Source organism: Bombus affinis, chromosome 12 (assembly GCF_024516045.1).
Source record: "Bombus affinis isolate iyBomAffi1 chromosome 12, iyBomAffi1.2, whole genome shotgun sequence".
NCBI classification, from domain to species: domain Eukaryota; kingdom Metazoa; phylum Arthropoda; class Insecta; order Hymenoptera; family Apidae; genus Bombus; species Bombus affinis.
The window spans coordinates 3,127,379-3,153,007 of NC_066355.1; the positions used below are offsets into that span (position 1 = coordinate 3,127,379).

General features: G+C 40.6%; 1 protein-coding gene across 5 annotated transcripts in view; it reads left to right on the plus strand.

Annotated features, from left to right (window-relative positions):
• LOC126922462 (POU domain, class 6, transcription factor 1) overlaps positions 1-25,629 on the plus strand; it is a 210,940-nt gene that overhangs the window by 145,100 nt on the left and 40,211 nt on the right. For 3 of the 5 annotated variants that reach the window (XM_050735013.1, XM_050735015.1, XM_050735017.1), the window contains one exon: positions 12,056-12,103. The exons of the other annotated variants lie outside the window; for them this stretch is intronic. In XM_050735013.1, the coding sequence (XP_050590970.1) occupies positions 12,056-12,103 (48 nt within the window). The remainder of the gene's footprint in view (positions 1-12,055; positions 12,104-25,629) is intronic. 5 annotated transcript variants of the gene reach the window in all.

Genomic DNA, 25,629 nt, shown 5'->3' on the forward strand with positions numbered 1-25,629 from the left:
CCGTGGACAGGGAATCCCCAGGAAGCCTGACGGCTGATTAGAGCCCAAGCTGCTTGAATAATATTTGTCGCCGACTTTCTTCTTTGGACGAAATCCGCACCACGTTCGATTCTCCTATGCATATGTAAGAGCCGTGCCCGGCACTCGAATTGATGAAATTCCCAACATTAATTGTATCACAATGGTAATTGAATCTGCGGAGCGCCGTCTATTTGAACAATAGTTGGTTATATTATGTAGATTTGCCGTCGTAGCCTGGTACCCCGCCATCCAGCTTGCCCCCTCTTCTCTCTGCGTTCACCCTTACCCTTCCTCCTTGTTCCCTACTGCCCCTTGTCACCCCCGTCTTCCCGTTACCTTCGCTGTTCCATCCCCTTTACACCCCTTTCAACCCTCTCCTTTTCGTTTCAACGACGACGGTTGCTGCAGCACCGCCTGGCTGTTTAAACACAGACGATATCAGAACTACCAGAACTAACGTACGGAGTTAGCACGGGTTAGGTGACTCGACTACGGTCGCCATTATCATAATTGCACGCGGAGTTCCTTCGACGAAACTCGGCTGACCTATCGCAATGGGAATAGACGATGATCTCCTTGGTGACCTGGAATCAGTGCGCGACCCGGAGCTCCAGAGCTTGGAAGTCTGCCATTGGTTTTGCAGATATCAGTTGGAAAGAATTGGGTGGTTTGTTCTTCGATTATTGGGTTGATTGGAAAATTCTGTCCATAGAGTTTGATTGTACACGTAGAATTTTGTTTGATGATTTGTAGAAATCTATTCATGTGAAATTTATCAAACTTGTCTAGCATCTATGATTCCAAAGTTTTATATATCTTTAGTAATATACATTATCTATCTCTCTCGTGGATCAGGGTGACCTTTCTCTTCCTAATCGATATAATATGTACTTATTCCCCTTTCTATAAGAAGAGTAGAACTGAAAAGAGTTAAAAGAGAAGCGGCCTTGACCTATTTTTTTTTATACAAACGAAGAATCTTGTAACGATGGATCTAAATAGAACTGTAGATTATCGTACATAATCCACAAGACTTTCGTTATTGCACCTTTATATCATGATAAAATAAATCAACGAAGTTTAGTATGCATGTCTAGAATAAGAAAATCTGATTAGAGTTAATTATCTAAATAGTCTTGAGATGAAAACCACTGCGACTGCAGGTGGGGTACTCATTTATTATAACGAATAAAGTTGCAAAGGCAGTTCCTTCTATCCAAGGAAGAGTACTCGTAAAACTAATGTGCCCTTATTACACGCTCAAAGGAACGTTACACTTTATCATTGCACGGATTACAATCAGACGGATTGCTCAGACACAGAACTTCTTCTTCGAATCCCTATTTTTCGTACCTTTATCCTTGATCGCCCCTTTATTACTAATACACTGTGTTTCGTTTCCTTGCAAATCATTTTTATAGATTACTTTGTAAATGAATAGAAGAGGTGCTAGCAGGCCGGACGATAAGCGACAGCCCGTGCAAATGATATGCACGCGTCACACTCACAGGTTGACACCTTCGCTAATCGACCACGTTGGGACTATCAGGGACGATTCGACCGTGTGCCATGATATGCCCTGGCTGACGGCGGAGGGACGAACCTGTGACGATATTAGGGACGTGTTAGGTTTGCCGAGGGATCCCTCCGGGGACAACAAAAGGACCACACGCACCGGGACGTACCAATGGACAACGTTATATTGCGCTGAAATTGCTCTCGTCCGATGCCTCTCGCTTCTGAACCTTCTTCGCTTTCCCCCTTTTTCGACTCTTTTATCGGCAAGCAAAATAAATTTGATATTCTTTTCGGCCACTGAATCTTTCTGATCCCTTTCTAATCGGTTCAAATATTTACCAGTCGGCTTTTATTGCTTTGATTTTTCTATAGTCGTTGCATCTTTTTCTCGCCCTATAGTGATCTTGTCTCTTGAAGAACATTTCCTAACTTTGAGTGAAATTTTTGATGCGTTTCATATTTTCTTTTAAAAAATAGAATATTTTGGAGAAAATAGAGATTAAACTGAACTATTAAGAGTCGCTTAAATTTTTTAATTAAACGAACATTTGAGGGGTTTATTGGGACAGAGGTACAAGTGTATTTCTTTTTCCAAATAATAGGTACATTTATCTAAAATATATTTTTATGAACTTTCAAGGTTGCAAACTGTATGTACCTTATTATTTATAAACGTACAAATTCGTCGATTTTTCTATTAGAGTTTAATGTTACTACTGCTTCTGCTATTTATACCTTTCCCTCTAAATACTTCATTCGTTTTTTATTCATCATTTGCGATATTTCCTGTCAAGAAATTAATTTTATCAATAAAATTAATTTTATCAATAAGTAGGCAATTTTTTTTAGCAAAAACAATTGAGTCGGGAATCACTCAAAGGGTATATTTCTGACACCCATAATTTTAATTTCCAATATAGACAAGAAAATAAAAAACGATATTCCTCCTACCTTTACAACATGATTTTTGACACTTAGCGTTCTGATAAAAAATGATAATCACACTCCCTTGTTAATCCGCCCACTATTCCCAATTACTTCTTTACCAGGAAACTATCCTTTCCAGGTGCTCGGCGTCTAACTTAATCCAGACCAGGCTTAAACAGATTAGGATTCAATTTTTACACGGTTCGATCCGCGAGGAGTAGGAGAGCGGGTTAGGTAGAATGATTAAAAGGCATGGCTTAGGTAGGTCGGGGGCGTCTACAAGCGAGCATTAGCTCGGATGGTATACGTAACAGGACTATTCGGATCCGAATTTCGAGAATTCCGGTAGCTTTTAACGCCCATCCTGGCATCGCCCGAACTCGTGTTAGGCCAGGGCCAGTCGACGTACGATCGCCGTCGATGTGCACGGACTTTGCTCGGTGGCGATGGTGTTCTCCCACTGCTGAGTTGGTAGCCCTGGCTGGCTGTGCCTGCCTGCCACCACCTCATTTGAATTTCTAATTAGGAAACCTCCATGCAATTATTGGATTAATGTAAATTACGAGAGCTGGCTCGGTCTCCGCCACCGCTACCGCTACCGCCGCACAAGGGTGAAGCTGTCTCTCTTCCTCTCCCCCTGTGTATATATATATATATATACATCTATCTCACTTCGCTATATCCTTCTCTCACTCCATCTAACTGTATATTTCGTCTCTTTTCAACTCGATCTCCAACGTTATCTCCGTTTCCCTTCAACTCTCACTTATTCTATCTCTGTCTGATAGTTTGCCTATCTTTGTTCATTCGGTTCAACCCCTTATCGTTCCTCCTTCATCTTCTCTGTCTTTGCGTTCGTCTCTCTTTTACTACCACTCTTCTCCAACCGCTGCCCTCCACTCCTTTCCTTCGGCAAAGCCGCCGACTCCCGCTCTATCTCGCTGTCTCTTTTGCTCGCCAGGGGTTGGGGATAATTAAAATCCGTTGATTAATATGTAAATTTAATAAGATTACTGTTCTAGGAATGCCCGGTGCAGACAAGCGGCTGTACCGCGTCTGCTTGTATCGAGGCTGCGGCCGTTGTAGCGTTTGACTGTCGTTGGGGGGGTGGCGAGCTTGACGGTGGGATTTCTTGTCGGGCTTCTTTCGATCCCGTGGAAGTCGTTGCTTCTCGTAAACAGGGAACGATCGTTCTTTTACTCGATTCTTTAGTCCGCTGCTCTTTTGAAGACTGTTGGAGATTAGTTTCCTCGTAACTGACTGTTTGACTTTGTTTTTTAAATTAGTTGGAATTACTGAAATTCTAATGATTATTCGTTTCGATTAATTGGTTTGATTTTATAAAATTGTTTGTAGTTTATGAAGATTGCTTTTAAAATATTTAAAAGTACTAGTAATTCATAAAGCTACATATGATGTAGTCCTACTTGACCTTAGTGAGTAATATACTAGGCTACTGTATATACTGCGATATTACTTATGGCATGCGATAAACGTCACTATATAATTAGGCAAATTTAATACATTTAAAAATTGTTTCTGTATACACAATGTACGCTATAGGCAAAATAATAAATGTAGAAGATTTAGAGAGAACGAGTTTATTTTGTATGTTTAAATTAGTATACCTATCGCATATGGCTCGTGTAATATAGATCTATTCTCCATATCGTACAGTATTCATTACATTCAAATAATATAACGGAACAGTCTCTAAGTTTTCGAAATGCAAAATTTTGTCATGTAATTTTCCGAAATAGAAAGTACTGTCCTACAAACAATTATTCCACAAATTTCGCAATTATCTATCGCTAATGTAAAGATTGTAAGGTTACATCCCGAGTTACACGACAGACGGGAAAAGTCAAAGACAGGTTGACCGATCCGAAATCGAAGAGTGACAAAGCCGCGAAAAGGCATACGCGGCGACAGGCAATTTTTGTTGCTGCGTAAGCTAGAAATACAATTTGAAAAATCCAACAATGCTGGCCAATTCGCAGGAAAATGCGCCAGTCACCCGAACGCCCTCGGTATTGTTCGCCGGCTGAACACAATGCGCCCGATTGGCGGTCCCGGATTTTTACAACATTCGCGACTTTTTTTGCGCGTCCCCGATCCCCTTTTCCACCCTGGTGCACCCCATCGTGTTTCTCCGTGTTACGTGGCTGTCCAGAAGCCAGCCAGGCAAACCACCTCTTTTATTTCCTTTTCCGCTTATCTCTCTTTTTTTTACGCCACGACACGACGCTACGCTACGCGACGTCGGTTTGCGAGCTTGCGCGCCAAAACTGAGCGTAATCGACGCGTCCCGCGATTTGCATAGCCGAGGCGAAAAGTAGCGGCGTGCGTTCTCGTTGACTTCTCGCTCGTGTCATGGCTTTTTTTCACAAAGTCGCTAGTATCCAGCGAGGATAATCCGCAAAAACCGGTGGATTTCTCGAAATCACGAAACGCACCTACCAACGCGTAGACGCGTCCAGGTGGAGCGACTCGTGGCTTTTTCGCCGCGTTCCAACGACACCCTTCGTTTATTAACGCCCTACAGTCGCGACGTGGTGGTTGCGCGCGAAAGCCTGTGGCGAGTCAAACAGTCGTACGAATTTTTAATTACGCCTGGAGAGCCGACCGACGCTCGCGAAAATATCGTCGTGATTAGCGGGATTGTTTTATGAAAAACTTGTAACGAGACTGGTTCAATTAACGGATTTCCATGGGAATGCTGGTTACGAAGAGACACACTCGTTGCGCGCGTTTGTTTTTCCGCCAGCTGTCATGCGATTGTTGACACTAGAGCTCATACAGCTGGCTGTTTGGTGTAATTCAGCTGTTCGATTGGGTTCAAACGAACCAATCAAAGGAACGTTTCATAGATATACTGTCTTTCTTAGTTAACATCTTCTATCTACCATTTTGTTTGTTTTTCAAAATGTATATGTATTTCAAAAGTGTCGCAACTTAAAGTAATCTAGTCGTGTATTGAATATCAAAATCATCAAACGAATTTCAAGAGATAAGAATGAAAAATTACAAAAATAATATTCGTCCATTATTTTCTACGGTCTATTTTTGTCCTTATTGCGTGTTTAGCGAAGGATTTTTTTATAAGCTTCCAAATAATTTCTCGCTTTTCTTTGAAAAGTTGTTTGAGTTGTGTCGCTTTTGAAATACATATGCGATATTTTGAAATATGTGAAGTTACCTTTTAAGTAAAACTACATTATTATGTACATTTTTACACCGAAAGCTAAAGGGAGACTATAACATATTTGTTGACTGAACAATGCAAAAACGTGATAATCGCGCAACACTTAGTTGTAATTAAATCAGTATAGAAAGTTGAGTTATACAGACCGAATTCCGGTGTATCATAATTAAAAGTTGAGGGAAAGAAATTGTATATAATTAGAAAGTCACTATTTCACTGTTAATTACAGGTAATTTGGATTGCACTTGTTTTACAACTGCCAGTTACATTATCTTTTCTATGGTAATAACTAGGTCTCATGGTTTACGCGTAAAATATCGCGGCAATCTCGATGGTATACGCGTATTTAAAATATTCATACATCTCATCAACTTTGTACAACGGTTGTAATGGTTGACAGCGGAAGGAAAGCGAAAAAGAAAAAATTTTGTAGGACAGAACGGATTAACACGCCTTGGTGGCCGATCATACATGTCCTTCAGAGTGTCGTTTCGACCGCGATCCAATCAATTTCGCGTCATCCGGCCGAAGAAACCGCCCCTTTCGCGGCGGCCGAAAAAAGGGCACAAAGTTATTAAAATTCTGGTACAGCGAGGATCGACGTCCACTAGCCAGGAATAATTAATCGGCGAACAAAAAGATTCTTCCGGTGGCCGCCGCCGGCCGTTCCATAAATTAAGATAAATTCCTGTGACACGTCGATTCGTTCGGTTCTAGGATCGTTGCCAAACATCGACGCAGTTTTTCGTTGCTCTTCCGTGCTAACGAAAAATGAAACAGAGAATGTACTAAAAAATAGGGGGGGGGATAGAGGAAGAAGAAAGATACAAAAGAAGAAAAAGAAAAGAGAGAGAAAGAAAATGAAGGAGAGCGAAAAAACGAGCGATCCATCGGTATTCCACCAGCGAATCTGTCACACTCCCTTTAGCCGGCTTGTAGAACGAAGCTGACGCGTGCGCTCGCACGCACCCGATCATCCCTTTCTCTCGTCCCTCCGCGACACATATACATCGTACAGTAACATGTATAGTATCCTGTATACGTAAAACGAAACTGGACAACACACATACAGGTGCCGGCTGGTACACCGACGATTCGGCTACTAACAAACCCAATAAAAATAATGCACTTTCGTGCATTTGCAAATGAACGTTGTCATTTTATTTCGACGGGAACGAGTCACGTGGTGGCTCGCTCTGGGGCTGCCAACAGCTCCCGCCGCTGATAATAATTATGGATATTGAGAATGGTTATCGCTGACGCCCCGCGTATTAATGCCCCCGACGCTCGCACGCCGATAAACAAATTTGCCGTGTCCGCGTCTACACGGCGGCGTCTAACTTTTTTCCGCGGCCAAGCGAATTAAACGCGCCCTGGGCCATTAGGGTTTCGAGAGACTGGAAATTAGTTTGTCGTCCATGCGATCGTGGCCTAGCAGAAGTAAATAAGCGTGTTTTCGCTTTACGAAATTTTAAAGGACTGTATTTGTTAGGAGTGAATTTTTTAGATATTAGGACTGGTTTCTGAAGGTGTCATTTATTGGTTAGGACGAGGGCACCATTATATGGTAGATAAGAAAGTTAGAGGAGAATTGGGTAAGATAAAGATAAATAAGGGTAGATAATGTGGGAATGAGATGGAATTGGATAAGCTGAATAGGAATTATAAATTTGATAGGGTGAAGATTAATGATGGAAAAAATGACTATAAAATCAAAATGAAAAATACAGAATTATAATATAAATCTGATAGAATTGTAACGGTATTCGCTTAAATTACTACGTTTAATACTTACCAAATATATTAAAATACATATATAGAAAACATTCACAAATAAATTTCATTTCATTTCATCTATTAATCCATAACTTTGACATTCTTCTTATTTTTCTTTTTACACTTCCATTTGTTCAACGCTCTACGAATACATATTGTAATTTTCGATTTAATAGGAAAATAGTATCTCGATATTCATTTTATTTGAAAAACTACAATGCACGGGGAACGCGAGGAAGATTTTACCGTTATCCATTGGTGGTTACCGCGTGGCGCGAAATTTTCTTTTTCAACCAAAGGATTGAATCGCTGTTGAACGCATAACGCGTAATTACTGTCCACCGATTGGCGGAGGCAACGTTTATGTGCTGGCCGTGTAACGTCCAGTTATACAGGCTCGTCGATGGTCGTCATTTACAGGAATGTCGCATTGGCCAGCAAGCCGTGCGTACAGCGCGTGCTAGTGTGCGGCTATTTATGAATTGACACCGCATTAGGGATATTGCTTAACAATAGCGACACTGTTAGCTCGTCGAAGGGTCGGCGTGAAAAGCTGTTATTTTGAAACGTGTTATCGTTGCAAGCAGTAATTGCGAGATTGTTGAACACCGACTAAGTACACCGTTCCGCTCGCGTTATACACCGATTTTACAGTATTTTCCAGCTTAAGTAAAAGTATCGCGATAATAGTGAAATTAAATCGTAGACTCGCGTAAATCTCCACTAGAAAATTACAAATTTCGATATACTTTCTTTCACATTCCGTTTCTCCATTGGACTTCCTTGCTTCTTGTTTCGACTCTCTTTCGCGTTTCTTTTCGGTTTGGGAAATTCATCGAAATTACGTCGTATTAATTTTTTGTCTCTCGTAAGTAACTAAACGCGAGAAGTTGCATTTATATTCTGTAATTAATTAACGTGGCTCACGTCAGCTTGAAAGAAAACTTTGTATGGACATCGTTGTAATTAAATTCGTTGCTACGCTTTCAATTAAAAGGAAGAAAAAGAAGAGTGGGAAGGGGGAGGAAAGGAAGGGAAGAAAGAGGAAAAATATAAAAGAGGGTTACGTAATTTCTGACACGTTCTTTGCGACTCCTTCCGCGAAAGCGTTCCAATAGAACGCTCGAATTCGTAATTAGAAAAGTCAAACGGCAAAGCGACCGCCACCGCGTGGAAGAAAGCGATTTTTTTCTTTTTTTTTTTTTTGACAACAATTTGGTAAACACACGACTTTTTTTCCCTCGACTCGTTACGCTTTTTCACGGTTCCCTCATTACTTTTCCACGATAAAATATAACAATTCCGCGTAGAATTAATACTACATATTTAAAACTATCACGCATTCGTCCTGTTTCGCGTTTTGTTGCTCACCTTTGCGGACAGATTTTTAACGGGTAACCCCATTGTATCTGCCAGCTAGATTCTTAAACTGAACTTTTATCCCATGTTATTCATAGAACGCTTTTTTAAACTTGTCCAAATAACGTGTCGCGCAAAATACATTTGTTATTATGCTTATTATAATCGGAATAATGATAGAATGAGAAATATAGGGGCTTTAATTCTATCAGCTTACAATATGTAGATCCACGTTCCTTTCTTTTTATTATATTTCCCACAAAAGTTTATATTCGCGCAAAATGAAGTTGAGATTAAATTTTATGACACGAATAATGCGAACGAGCTGTAGGATAATACGTTAGATTCGTTTTATATCAAATTAAAAAATGTTTCGGATTCTTAGCAGAGATTAGTCGGTGTTTATGTACACATTTCGTTGTTTTGTATTTAAATACTCAAAATCTAATTAGGAAAGAATGGTCTGTTGCTTCTAAATGGTTCTAAATCTTAATGAAGGATACATTGGTTACTATCCTTATTACAATCGGGATAATGGCAGAATGTGAAATGTGGAGGTTTATTCTATCTCATAAAGATGGCTTTATACACAGTAAAGTTGGTATTGCGAGATAAAGGGATTGTTTTATGTGTAATTCAAACAAGTTTCGTTCTTCTACCGAAAATATATTATGATTTAAATACAATTGTATTGCGTCATAATCACTAGAACAACAATCCAGACAAATCTTTTGTATTGATAAATCACATACGGATCGTTACTCTATGCAGAAAGGTACACCTTTTCTTCTATAAAAAATATCGTCTTTGAGAATTATTATTTTATAAATTTCCTTTGTGAATGTGTAAATTTAGTGGTAGAATTAAACAAAACAGGTTAAATAAACTGCTCCTGTTGAATTAATTCTTACATCACAGTGATTTAATACATAAAATCTTAACGCCTAAATATAATTTACAACAGAATCAAAATTTCTAACATACCATAAACCATTTTCTAAACGCTCCTCATAAAATATCCAAGCCGTGAATTAACAATAAATTGGAACACCTGGAGCTCGCACGAAATCTCAACGCTTGAACATAATATCCCGGCCTAGAAACGAAAGCAGGCCGAACAGAGTCCGCGATTTAAAAAAGAACAACGCAGGAGCTTTGTTCGTAATGGCAATTCTCAAACGTAGCGCGAGTTGCGGGCGCGCGCGCGTGAAGTGCATAAACTTCCTGTGACGCGCGCGGCCGAAGGTACAAAACCGCGTGCAAGTTGCGGGCGGCGAATGCGCGCGATATAAAACGCCTTTGTCTTGCAAAAACCCGCAGACGTATATCATGCGAGGCCAGGCCACCAGCGGGCATTGTTTCACTCTCGCATAATTACCGCGAGTCACGTTTTAAAGTTGAATTTCACCTAAATAAAGCTTAATGTTATTATCGCGGCCAACGGCGAGCCGCTGCCGCCATTATGAGCTGGTTACAGTCTCAAACGTCATTGTGCCGTGTGATCGTTTTCCACGATATTAAGGCGCAAACGACGTTTTTCCACTGTTTTTAACCCCGGCATCGTCGGCGACCCGTCGCGATCGACGTTAATTAGATGCACGCCGCGAGCGTTACCGGTGTGTTGCTGGATATATATTCTTGAATGGCTCGACTAACTTTGTTACATTGACTTCCCGTCGTTTCTTTGTACGTCTCCTCTTTTTCCTTTTTCGTTAGAAAAAGAATTTCGTTCGTTAAGCTGCCAACTCTAGAGATTATAATACGATTTAGTAGGAAAAGTAAAGGAACATTTGCGAGGGTGCAGCTTCTTCCTTGGTTATTTTAATCTTGTCACTGTAGATTAAAACGGTAGCGTGCTATAATCACTATGTTACAAAATTTAAAAAAATTTGATCCTTGTAGATTTTTAATATAATTATTCATCAAATATTTAAAATAACAAATACATAACGATTCATGTATCGTCGTGACAATTATAAATCTTAACAATTTATAGTCTTTCGTGCGCACATACGACACATGGGTTTTACGACGAAGGGGTTAATTTATGAAATTCTGGAATTAATATCAATAGTGTAAGATAGCTATTGATGAAGTTAATCTGGTTACTGTATGAATATCTTAGGAGCCGTATTGATACATAATTTTTTTTGTAAATTTTTCAATGTCATTATCTAAGTGTACAATTAATGTTCAATTGTTCCCAACAAAGACATTGCTTATTTGCATAAGTTTGTTTCTCGTCTTTTCAGTATATCGAGTTAATCAGTGATTGTTCTCTGATATTCAATTCATGGAGTTAATCGGTATAGCTTCTGAAAGGATCTTATGAATCTCTCAGAAGATAAACTGATCAATTATAGTTTTTGTAATAAATGATTTTATTTCATAAACTCATTTATAGCAAGAAGATGGTACAAACACTAATGAATTCCAAATTGTAAAAATACACCTTTTTTCATTTTCCAATTTATAACGTTGATCAATTTTCTTTTGAAGAATAATCAAGTAATTTACTGAAAGCATCGATAAATTACTATCCTATCAAAATGAAATGTTCAAATCTAAATCGTGGACAAGCAAATTGTAACAAGGGATTGTTATTAGGATTGTTATTAGTAAAACGGATGGTAGAACAAGAGAGGGGATGGTTGCCCTTAAATTTAACAGAGACATGGTCAGGAAGGTTGCGCATATTCCACTGACGTCAACGCTAAATCGAGAAATTAATTACTAAAATTGCAAGAAAAACCGGAGCGGGTCGATAACTGATACAACTTCATTAAATTTACCGATCGATGAGGAGTGGTGAACGCGGCGACGCGGGCAAAAAATCAGGCTATTATCCCGCCGAAAACGGCGGTATTGATAAAACCCGCGTCGCGATCACGGCCGACCGGACAAACACAATGATAGCGAGGGAACGAAATTTTTTTTCTCCCCTCGCCTCCAGCCCCTGCCAGTCCCGATTCACTCCCCCTTTTGCCGACCCTGTACCACCACCTACGCATCCCCTTTCCGCCCCTGTGCCACCCCTTTCGTGCGTCGCTTCTGCAAAACTCTCCGTCCGCGGGCATAAAAGTCGGCGTAATAAACGGCGAGCGTCCGAAAGGGGTCGAAAAGGGATGGATTAACCGACGGCGGCCGTTGATGGAACAACGTAATGCATACGTGATGTTTAATTAATCAATTAATAACCGTATTATTGTTTTGTTTAATTAAAAATAATGAATCTCTCTCTGTCTGTAGCGTTGGTGGGCGGATTTACGAGCACGACCGGCGTCGGCATCATCCACCGTACGTATCAATCGCATTTGAAAGCTGACGCAGGCTACCGATAAGCCTACCTTATGTATCTGTGCTTTTTGTCGATATACGATAGGTTTATTTCTTTTCTTTTTTTGTCTGTTTTTTCACGTATCTTTTTATTCTCTCTTGCCCGTATATCGCTTTCTTCCTATCATCGAACATTATTTACGCGAGATGTTTGAGTTCTTGTACTTTCTTCCTTTTCGTTTCAATGCACGCGCGAATTAGTGGATTTTAGTGATCGAAATAGAGTCGTCGTGGGAACAATCACGTAGATTATATCGTTTTATGATTGTATGGGTTGAAATAGAAATTTACGATGATCAATTGGTAGATATTTTAACATAGAAAAAATTGCAATAGTGATAAAACGAATCGAAGCCTACAGCTTTTTTCGGTATTCAAAGGCAATAGTCAGATGTTTTGAAAATTCATATTTTAAATGTTCAGTTGCCAACGGATCCAATATATTAAAAGCTTCAAGAATTCAACGCGAAATATTCAAATATTCAAAGTTTCACATATTTAAAATTCAAATATTCGAAATTCTATATGTAAAAGATCCAAATTTTAAATACTCTAAATATCAATATCGATGATAGATATATCGATCAAAGTCAGAGACGGCTAGATAAGGACACGAAACCGGGCTATTCTCCGTTGGAACCCAAACGCGTCCACCTTCCGGTTGACGGTTTATATTTCGCTAGCAGTCGATTTTAATAAACTCGATGTAAACGGTTGGCCCCTACCCTTTGTAGAGAAAGTTTCCGGGAGAGCGCGCCGATTTTTAAATATAGTGTGCCCGGTAGGTTTGGGCAGCAACGGGAGCCTGGGTCGGGTGTGGAACCGTGTGCCACCGTCAAAGCTTTTCGCCAAGCGTTCTCCGCTTGCCTCGTTGATCCACGAAAAAGGCTCACCATCCGTGGAATCTTTTGTTTATAATTTTTTTGATCATTACCCAACAGGCTACTAATTCCGCCGGCGGGTGCATTCAAAATTTATCGGCGACGCGACAAAACGCACCCTCCAATCTTTTTTATCTTCCTCTGCTACACCTGCTACTTCTGTCTCTGTTCGTCAACCGACTATCCGCGATCGTTTCTCTTCCCTTTTTCGCTGCTTTTCACCTTTCTCTCTCTATTCAGTGTTTCTCTTGCACTCGTATCTCTCTGTCTGTCGCGGTCCCTCTGTCTGTCGCGGTCCCTGTAGCTGTCCGCTCGCTTTCAAGCGTCCCATTCCCTATTGGACAGCGTTCAAAGGGTATTCAGAGTCGAAGGTCCGGAAATGGTTCGGCGAAAAAAAAAAAACAGGTGAATAGAGTTAGGCACTTGTTTGTCCGACGGATCTATCCGGGCGTCGTGATTCACCCAAAATTCAGATCCTATCTTCTGTTTCCTTTATATTGGTTCCTTCATTTTTGACCAATTAATTATATATGATTTTATAATAATATTAGATTGTCATTTAGTAGATTTTGAAGTTTGAAGATAATGAATGAATGATATCATTAACCCATTTTAGTTCTATGTTAGTAGGCCAACATCATATCGAGAAACTGATTAGTTCAATTGAGAAAATGAAAAAAAAAAAATAGATTTAAAATCATTGAATAATATAATTTCATTGATATAACAATTGGTCGTACCATATGCTAACAAATTTTCAGTAAATATTAGTATGAAAAAGAACTTACCATTTCTTTCTACACTCCACAAATATCGCGTATAATATCCATATATTGCTATACATGACTTGTTTAACTCTTTATGTTCGTAGTAGCCAGCCGATTCAGAACGCTTTCACGTTTTAATTTCCAAACCGATAGAGCCTGTGCATAAATCACGTTCGTGGAACAGAAACATTCGAGAAATGTCTGACACGTATATCGAGGACAGTCGAATAAAAGTGGCTTCCCCGTACATCTATATACATGCATTTTTTTTTTTTTTTTATTTTCACCGAGTTAATTGAGATTGCTCGAAACGCGAAAAACGCATCCGATCGCGAGGCGCGGCTGGGTCGCGTATCTCTCTTTGATCCTCCCATCCCGACGTTTTTCCTACCCCGCGCGATATGTACGAGCGTAATTATCAGCATTTAAATCCCTGCTCCCATCATCAAAAATGTGCCCAGACCACGCCAGGCCACCGCTGTTTGTGTTCCGCGAAGAGTAACCGCCGCGTTTTCGAGGTAATCGGCATCGTCAAAGAAAATGACGAATGCCCAAGCACCGTTAATGAGACACGTTTTACACGTATCCTGTAGGATAACTCCGATTCCACGTGCTTGTCTGTATGGCACATTCGAAACCAACCTCAGTTAGTAAAAGACATATAAAAAAAAAAAAGAGAATGGAAGAGGGAAAAAATAAAAAGAGGGCGAACAAGTGGCCTCGAGGTGATGGTGGTGGTGGTGGTAAAGGGTAACAGTCTGCATTCAGAGATCGCGGTATATCAGGGGAAGGGATGAAAAGGGGGTTGGTAATACGGGGTAGAGAGAGCAAAAGCGCGGGATACGGTAGAAATAATGTGTTTAGGCGCAGGCATTTTTATCGCGCTACACCCTCAACCCCCACCAACCCCGTTCGCCCCCTTCAGCCCCTAAAGCTTTTGTTGTTTCCAATGCTTTATGTGAATTGCACTGTAAAATCTCATTATATTCGTGTGCAATGCGTCCATTATATCCTGTGCCAGAAACATTTTCTCCCACCGGATTTTCCTCTCCCTCTACCTCCTCGTGTTCTTTTTATATTTTTCTGTTTCTTCTCTGCTTCTTTTTCCTACTTTTTCTTCTCTTATTCTTTCTTCTGTTTTATTCTACTTGCCATGCCTTCGTTTATTCGTTCCTTTTCTCGTTCATTTTCGTTCTCTCGTTCCTCCAGTGCACAGGTCTCTGTGACCGTCTCTGTTCGTTGTTCCAAAGCCGAAACATTGCCTAAATTTATTCGCTCGTGCGACGCGTCACGGTCTAATTTGTTTCGCCGGAGTACAACGCGCCCGATGCGAAACAGCGATGGACGCTAATTACCCCGCCGCTTCGACCGATCGCTGTTCGATTTCGTCTCTCGAATCCTGTGTCGGGCGCCCTCAACCGCCCTTCACCGACCGCCCATCCTCCACATGCCTCTTTCACCCTTCGTTCGATCTTTTGTTATGCTAGCTTTTCGTGATTTAGAGAATCGGTTGTTCGGGTCGCTTGTTCGATGCTTTGCTCTCTCTCTCTCTCTCTCTCTCTCTCTCTCTCTCTCTTTCTCTCTCTCTCACACACACACTTCCCCCCTCTCTTTCTGTCTGTCTGTCGGTCCTGGCCTTCTCTCTCTCTCTCTCTCTCTCTCTCTCTCTCTCTCTCTCTCTCTTTCTGAACGGAGCAGACCCGATTGTGAATGGTTTTTTTTTTCGAATGTAATCAAAATGTATGGACAGCGAATGTTCGATGAAATAGAAAAACAAAAAGGCTATGAAAATTGTTACGGAAGTTAATTATAGCGAAAAGGATTTCCCTGGAATTGGTATTTCGCTGAAACGTTGCTATCATCTTGCAAAAATATCGACGAAATTTAACTGCGCCTCTTTTGCGTATAGTTCGAGCTAATCTTACATTCACAGCGGAATAAAAGTGAAAAACTGTAATTATATCGAAAGAATACGATAGAATTTGAAATAGAAGTCCGTAATCCATTTTATAAAAATATTAATAAATTTTGTAAGTGTCCCGGAATAAAGAATAGTTTCCTTATCTGCAGATCGACTATTTTTTTTTATATCATTCAATGTTTCTTAACTTTACAAAATAATTTGCTTCATGAGCATGACAACTTGCATTATAACTATAACTTCACTTGCTGATAAACCTCACATAGCATCATAAAGACAGAGTACATAAACTTTCACTATTCAGATCATATAACATTCTTTAGCAAAGAAACCATCATTTTCCTTGCATTCCTTATATTTATTATTATTATAGTACCAGTAGTTCTAGTATTAATTTTCAATGTCATTTTTATATACTAAATTTCTAATAAAAATATAAATCTCCAAGAAAAGCTGCTAATCTCGATTTTGCTTCGGCAGATGGAAAGGTTAAGGATACTTCATTTTATTAACAATCTTAGAATGAAATTGAACTTAGAAATTGAGCATATTAACGACAATTTTTTTGCATTTGCTTCAAACTTAACGAATGCTGTTTAAGTGGATCGAAACCGACCCAAAGTACTACGTAGAAGAGTTAAACGCTGCGCAAGATCGAAGTTAGAGTCGCGTCGATAGGAGACCAATTAGGAAAGCAGCTACAAATGACGATGCATCATCGAGCCATTATTAAGAAGAAAGAGAGTCAGTCGGAATAAAAATATGGGATGAACCGTTAAGCTCAGCCGGGCAAAGCAACTGGGAGGTTAATGGCGCGTCGTTGCGTATTCCAACGGTGTTTGTTTCCTCGCAGTTGGCAATAAACTAAGATAAATGAATGTCCGTAGGCTAGGCCACTATTATTCCTTCGCTCGCTGCTTACATTAAGTTGCCCCGCATTAACGGCGATGCTGAATGTATCGCACCCATTACAAGCACGAATTCCCGATCGAACGCTCGTCTCTCATTTGTACGAAGCACCATGAGGGAAGTCTGTCTTTCTTCAGGAGCTTGAAATCTAGGATCACGGTCTCGGAATGTTATGTGCTTTAACTGAAAACGATTGAAACAGTATGCTGCAATTTTTGGTATTTTCGTGCAAAGATCTCCATTCGAGTTGGTAATCGCGGATAAAGCTTCGCACACTTTCTCAATTATCTATAAGTTTTGGGGAATATAGGATTTTATGGTTGTATAAGGCAACGTGTATTTAGATTTGATATCATCAATATCATTAAAAATACAAACAGTACTGTATATATAGAAAACATCGAAAAGATAACAAATGAAAAAGTTTCCAAATATTCTTGTTCACACCGAAGCGAGCAAGAAGATTCCGAAAACACCTATACGCTAAAAGACTAAACACATTTCACCCAGAGATATCGTTTCATCGACGACGGGTTACTGAAATAAGCTGGTAGGAGTGTTTCTTTATTGCCCTACGAAACAATTCCCCTAGCTTCATCAACTCATCTCGTTTCGGAACGAAACCGACATGGTGACTGAAAATTATAACAGTATTGTGCGGCGGTTGCGTCCAAATAACCGGGATCGTTAGGTCGTAGTTGGGTACGTTTGGATAACCACGGGGAAACGCTTATGATTCGTTTGCGAAGTCGAATATCGCGCGACGAGAAGCCGCGAATCCATTCTGCTGAAGGTAAGGCGGAGAAGAGAGGAGCTGCTGGAGGGCAACACGGTGGCAGGCAACCGTCGGCAGTAACGTCGTCGCAAAATCCACTGTGAGTACGCCTCAAATTCCGGCAGAGGAGGCTCAGCTCGTAAAGCACAGGAAGATGCATGCCGGGATATTAAGGCCATTATCGCCGTTGCATATTCATGCCGTATTATAATGAAAATACAGTTTATTACCGAAGATTAACAGCTTCTTACGACGACGTGCGCTCGCTGCCGAGCTGGCGACTACCCTCTGCGCCGCGTTTCACCCCTCTTTCGCTGTGCCAGGATTCGATGAAGATGGAAACGCGTTCGATAGAAAGTTCTTTACCATTGCGTTGTTCAGTGTGAGTGTTTTCGTCTTAGATATATCTCTTTATATATTATGTCGAGTGGTATTGATGTTAGATTTCTTGGTTAAACTGGGTAAACCTTAGCTAAGGACATATTTTTGTTCATTTGGATAGGAAAATTTTCTTGGCTTTCTTGTGTAATAAGAAAGTTTGTATAAAACAGGTTATTTTCTTAGATCTATATTTGAATGCTTAAGAAATGATGACAACATGCCAGAAAAAGATATCGCATTGATATTCAAAATATTCTGAAATGAATTATTTTCACCCACGCAAGAACTACTTAGGCAAGCTTGTATGCCATTTACCAGAGTTGAGAACCAGTAAACCTTCAGGATTAAAGGAAAAACAAGTAAACCTTCGTAACCAAATGTAGTTAGTTTCAATTATCAAAGAGATTTCTCTGAAATTGCTTTATTTTCTACAAATTTAGTATAGAAGATACTCAATTATTTCAAATACTACAAATTATGTAGCAACCTGTAGCAATCTATAACAACCCACACAAGCAGTTACCATAATTGCAGATAATGAAAGAAAAACGAAGAAAATGTGCACTCTCGTAAATTTATCATTGAAGACGCAACAAGATACGAACAGAAGTGCACGTGTCGCTGAATTACGCACGTACATTACATACTTGCTACAATTTTAACTCTGCTGCAATCCTTGAATTTATTTAGTTTCATATCCACATTTATTCCATATTTTCCATATTTATTTAATTTCATTCTTACCCTCATTTTAATAATTTAAAAAGATTTCTAACGCTCTAAGAAAATGTTTATTACGCCGTTGAAAATGATGTACCTATAACCATTTTTCCATATTTTTTCACGAACCTGGGGTATTTTTAGAACACAATTGTGCAGCAAGTAACAAAAAAAAAAACATAACAGTTTTAAAAATCAAACTATGGAATGTACGAACAGAACAATATTATATGAATGAACAAAATCAAATCGATGTGATACAAATTTTGCGATATTTTATCTGCTCAGTTAGTGACGAGAGTTAGGAGCTGTTTTGGGAAGCTCAAATCCCCTAGTGTGCGCAGGAACTCGCGTGTGCTCCCGTTTATCCACCGTACATAAGTAATTAATTCTATGACTTGCTTGCCGAGTGACGCGACGGCTTCTGCCACGGCTGTCGCGTGCTTGCCGAAGAGTAAATAAGACGAAATGAGGGGATAGATTGAGGAATAATTCAGACATCTTTGTGAATCTTTTATTACTATGTGACGACATTGTTTCTTTCATTTATTCTTTCATTTACAATTGCGAATTTCATTATAAATTTTCGTTATCTGCCATAGATTTTTTATTTATGGTTTTATTGCTTGTATATTTATTTAAGTGTACCTTTGTTTAATATTTATGAAGCCGCTGTTGAAGTAGTAACAAAATGTAAGATGTCGCTGAGTATTTCATCTAACATAATTATTTTAAATATCTTCTTCTCTTTTTGAATGTACGGATTAACATAGAAGAGAAGAAACGAAAATCTTCAAAGAAACTTCTGAATAGATATAGAAAGGCATATACACAAAATTTGGATTGCTATAAATACATTTATTAATACAGTGCGATAGTACAATAGTGAAATTTCGTCGTTCAAATTGAGATAGACGAATATGGATTTTTTATTTATTTCAAGTGTCACGCGTAAAACACTGAATCCAACAAACATTACGAAATATTATGTTATAAATAACACATGGCAGGCTATAATTATTCAGTCAAACAATAAAACGGAATCTTCATCAGCAACTTGTCTGATTCACTTTCGACAATTCGCCAGAGTTCTCTCTCTCTCTCCCTCTCTAAAACCGACCATGTCCAGCGGTTGTCACCCTCTTGAGCCAATTTCCTTGGCTGGGAGGGCCAGCCTCGCCATCTTAATTCCTCCTCCACTATAGACGGGCAACGAGGTACTACAGAGATTCCGTTTACGTACCGTAAATAAGTAAATAATTCATTCTCTGACTCGCTTGGCAAGTGGCACGAGGAGTAAGCGTGTCCTGGAGGATGATGGAGGGAACAAGAGACCAAGAAGAGTGGGCGAGGAAACGCTCGTGAAGGGGTTTCTAGGAAAGGGAGAAAGACTACTGTACCAGCAACTACGTCGTGAAGACGACGACAAGGGGTGGTAACACGGGCGGTGGGGATTGAAATCTGCATAATATCGGTAATGCTCAAAATGCGAGTCGCGTAGCTACCTGCCTTGCTTACCCCCGCGCACCGCTCCACAGTCGCGTCAACTAAAACTTAATTATAATTAATTAATGCGACTGCTAACTGTGGCGGCCGGACAAGTATTGACCCGACATGCCATGCTCGACCGTTTCTGATTCTCTTCCCATGCGCGAATCCCTCTCGATCTTTCCTGTTCCTTCGTCTGATCCCCGGCTACTCGGTGTCATCAAGGCCGCTGACGTGGCAGATCTCGTGTCTTAATTCCGTATTTCGACCGTCTTTGCTTTCGCCACCATCTTCGCCCTCTACGTTCCTCTCCTTCTCTCTTTACTCGACCGTCACACCCCCTAAGAGGAACGATAGAGAGGAGGGAGGCTTGGTGCAAGAACTGGGACATAACATTTCCGTGGCGGAGGCGGTACTAAGTCTATGGCTCCGTACAGTACGTAATTAGAAACCTTTGTGCAAAATGAATACTGTTAATTAACGTACCTAAAAAGACATTATACCCGCGGGCTGGTAAACTAAATATGGCCTCCGGCGAGCGTATTACACCGTTCACGGTGTAAATAAGCGATTTGCTCGTCGCCCACGCCGACAATATACGCCTTCTTGCTACCGTTAAGTCATAATGAATTGTATTCGCGACTCGCGAGAAGAGTTCCCTCTTCGTTGTTGGACGCAGCGTCGAGTTACGTCGCCACCTACAGCCTCGATGCACGCCGATTTCGTACTCAAAGCCGGCTAATGCATGGAAAACCTGCGAGGGTCGTTCTTTCAAAACGATTCCTCCAAGAAATTTTGACGACACGTACTTATAATGTATTTGAACAGAAAACCAACAAAATTATTCTTCTCACATTTCTCTTCTGTAATTTTTATGTGAAATAAATAAGAGAACAAAATGGTAGAATCGAAAGTACAATCGTTCGAAAATTGGTATTATTAATTATAATTAATGGTAATAAATTAATCCAAAGTGTTCAAAAGAAAATTTAAAAAAATATTTAATCTTAAAATCAAACGGACGGACAGTTTTAACGTGGCATTGTTTGACAACGTATTAAATTTAAAAATTGATCAAATTGGGATCTAACATTTTAATTTAATATCTATTTTAAGCTTAAATCGAATGAATCATTCGCATTACGTGATATTCTATGATATTTTGTGATTAAATAGGAAAGCAGGATAGGTGGATTATGTCAAGAGATGATGAATGTATATGGTTGATATTAATTGTCTCTTAATTTATTAATTCGTTCGTATTATCTTAGAATCGTACAGCGAGAGATCGTCCGAAATCGTCCGAGATCGTCCGAGATCGGGCTTCTCTGTTCGCTTTTACGTGGCCCGGCTGGAGTTCGGCGGGCAATTACAATATGAAAGGCACATAAATCAGCGGGTTTAATTAACGCGTTGTTATTATGATTATGACACCGCCACGGGATTATAATATCCCGAAATGCTCCTGGAGAGCACAGTACCCGCTGTAAGCCATTTTTCAATGGGCCGTAAATGCGAAAACTCCTTTTGACTTATCACGGGATCCGTTTGAAAGAAAGTCACCCTTCTCGTGCGAAATTTTCTACTTTTATTCCTTCAATTCTTTAAAAAAAAAAAAAGAATATTAGCTAGAAAAATAACACAAAGATAAGATTTGAAATGAGCATAGTTTTGGAAATAGCATAAGCTTAGAAATTATTTTTAGTTTCTTAAATCGAATTTGCAAAAATCTCAGTTAATTGAATTAAAGTCAGTCAAATTAATTAAATATTGAATGAACGGCTCAGAGAAAAGGTAACAAGCGATACAACTTTTAATTTGGAGAAACTGTAATTAAGTTTGTAAGCTTTTTTTAAACGTAAAATTCATTACTATTTGTATTCATAAAATAAAGACACTTGCACAGTTTTTCATTTAAGCGAATACGGACCTTACACATTATTTCCTGAGCTCATTTTTGTTTGTTTTTTTTTTTTTTTTGACAAATTGCAAACAGGTGTCATTCCCAAAGCAATTTCCATGAAAACTTTTACTATTCTAAAATATCCCCAAAAATGTAAACAGTCGAAAATGATGAGAAATTCTCGAGGGTACATATTTCGAAAGGAGTGGAGAACAATGGAAAGAAAACGAAGGACATTGAAAGACAGAGAAAGAAAGAACCCTTGGTCGTAACGGAAGAACGGCCGGGAACAGGGACTCCCGTTTTTCTCCCTGTCCTCGTTGCCCTGGCTGCGAAACAGTCTGTGAAAGCACGACTTCTCTATTACCGTCACTTAATAGGGTTTTTAAAAGTCAAGTGTATCTCGCATCCCTGCAGCATGACAAGAGTGTGGGACATAGAAAACGAGTGAGAGAAGGAGAGTCCGCGACGATGGCGTGCACATAGGTGGAAGGCAAAAGGTAGCGAAAACGTAGAAGAGGGATTGGCAGAAGCTGGAAGGATGAGACTGCATTCAAAGGTAGCCAATATAAGCCCGGCAAGTGCTCGCTGTTGTGGACGTTTGCGAGTTTTTCCGCTATGACTGGTAGTTCCAGAAAACACTCGCTCGATACTCATAATCAAGTAATCACAGATGATGCGGGAGCATCGAGTGGTACGTTTCAGCTATCAGCTATTACCTCTCGTCGATATACATGGGCAGTAAGAGAGACGATGATGAGAGACGCCTTTTAGGCAGCGGCTCTCAAGCTATACACCGTGTACGTTACCGCGGTGGTCGAGTCGATCGGAGCTTATGTTCGTGTCGCAAGGGGGACGGCAAGAGAACGAGGGTGACAGATCGTATGGCGATGGTGTGTCTCGCGAGAAACGGACTAGGGAACGATAAAGAGAAATCAATCTACGGGGGCCACGTACGACGCGAACGGAAACTGACTGAGCGACCCTGCGATATTTTTTAATTAATCGAATTATTGAACTGTATCGCAATTGAATTGAATTAAGTGTCGGTGCCGCGGAACCTGGAAGCGCGCAATTTTCTGTCATTATTGCAACGTCCTCCACCCCCTATAACCCCTTGTGCAGTCTGCTCTCTATCGTCGTCTCCCTCAGTCGTCTCGATCGTATCTTCTCTTCTTCCCCCTTTTTCTCCTCGTTCCCATGTTCTTGCGTTCTTCGTCCCGCTGCTCGTCACCCTTATACCTTTTCGTCGCCCGTTTCGTCGCGACCCTTGGACTACCCCTTCCCCTCTGCCGTTCCACGTTCCATCAGCACCCTCGTCGATACACGCACTCACGCATCAACCAACACTGCCGCGTGACGCGCGTTTATATCGTAGCTGCACCACGTGGCCCTCACTAATTACCTATCCAGCTGTACCGCACGAGTAAACGACGGGAAGGGTTGTGCCTCCGCGCGAACGCCAAGGATTTTTTTTCGGTCCCCGGGAAATATTGATAAAGTAAACGTAGCTGTCTCGGCAAGCGAGATAATTAAAAAAAAAGAGAACAAAGGGAATCCTTGCCGCGCGTCGAAAATAGAGTGGGCGTGATTAAAGGATCTCTTCTCTGGAAAATTGTTTTTTTAAAGAACATCTATTTAAGAAATTTTTAGTGGAATTGAACTAATATTTTTATTTTTGTATTTGAAGTAGTGGAAGTAGATCGTTCAACCCTTAACTGGTGCAGTGAGAATTAAATAGCCGATAGAAATACATTTTTCATTTTCATGACAGAGTGTTGTACTTCTCACTATGTAGTTACCTTTGATGTCTGTACGATGTAAGATTAGTCTTTGCTGATTAATTGTTCATTTCTTGCTTTCTTATCAACGATCTCATTTGTACCTTATCAGTCGAGGATTAATTTATTCTTAAATACGAAAAGATATTTGCTATATGTGTGGCGTGTCTTCTAGAATTTCTTTGAAGCTATTAACACACATGACGGTTAACTATCATGCTCGGTCAAATATCCCCTAGCACGAACTCATACTTGACGTATTTCAATTAACCTCATTGCCGTGGCTCGTTACGTCCACCGAATGTCAAACATGCTCGTCCATGTTACGGGGATCCATGGCGGCCGTGACATCGAACCTTCCACCAGCTGTTCGACGATTATTATTTCAGCCATTGTCGAGTATCGTTCAGATCCTACAACTGACTGTGCGAACCATATTTGAACATATGCTGAGAAGTACTACTCAGACAATTCTACTGTCACTTATAAAAACTACTCGCACTCCTACTTTTATTATCCACGAAATTTTACGTTCTTATATTCGAGTGACTCATTATAAACTTTTAACCAATCTACCCAGGTTACAATTATAGCGGAAACCGAGAACGATTACATCACCGATCCCATAAAGATCGATACGACTTTAATTCCCCGCGGTTCACCGGTTTCAATCGCCGCATCCCGAGGGTGGATTTCAAAAATTCAGCGGACCGATCAAATCGCGGCTGCCACATTCGGTATCCCGGTTGGCGAAACGAGGTCCGCTGAGGCCACGATTTTCCCTTGAAACCTGGTAGGCCTATCGAGCGGCGGCAGACCACAATAATTCAAACGAGACGAGGCCGGAACGGTTACGAAAACCGCGGAACGAATTGTCTCAACGAGACACGATTTAGAACACCTCTACGGTGGCGCGTCGTCGTCGACGAAAAAGGGATGGGTTGGACAAAGAGGGTGGGTGAAGAAGATGGGTGAATGAGTAAGAGAGGGTGGAGAAGAGAGAGAAAGGAAGCAGAAGAGGGAAACACGAAGTTGAAAGAGGAGGTCGTGGGTGGTTGGGTGGACCATGGGGTGCGGAAGGGCGACGGTGTGGGGGTAGAGGGTGGTCTAACCAAACTTAATTGAATCCCAGTCCGAATGTATAATATGTAGACTGCCTGCATAATGTCGTGAGCCAGCAGTGATTCTCAACGGGCCACGTGGCCGTTTCAACGTTAAGCGTCGCGACGCTGGCCTGGCCGCGACAAACACCGAATTTTGAGAACCATCCACGGAATTAGATATACAATAATGTAAGCAGAGCCCCGTTGCGGTGTAAGGGCTGATGGTAAGGTCATGTATATTCATACATCGGTCGACCCACCTCCGATTCTCTCGCCCAACCACCCCTACCAACGTAGCTACCACTACCACACTCATCACGACCACCTTCTCAGCCAGCTTTTCTATCTTACTCTATCTTGCTCTCCCTTGTATTCCTCGAGCTCATGCTCCTCTTTCATCCTCGCTCACACCGTGCTGTACTCGCCTTCAACCGACCGCCCCCTCTTAACCGGCAAAGACCGAGAGCCAAACAACCACGCTGCGAATAGATTTACGTCACGTCCGCGCTGTTTACGACTGGCGAGCATTAAGATGTCTGTTGCGAAGAATATTCTGAACGTTGCCGATGAGCTGATTACAGGGCGCTCGCGTGTACCGGATAGTTGGCTCGTTCTTAGCTAGATGGTATATATACCGGACGCTATCAATAGTTGTTGCACGTCGTTTTAGGAATAATTGGTGTGCGATATTTGACAGGATTATATGATTAGAGTGAGTAAGATTAATCTTAAGGTGGTAGAATTTGTAATCTTGTTGGCTGATTAATGTTTCGTTTGTCGTAAACAATATCTTTGACTGTTAATTATTGATCAAATGCAGTTTCTATACAAAGAAGTATATCGTATACCGTGGCTACA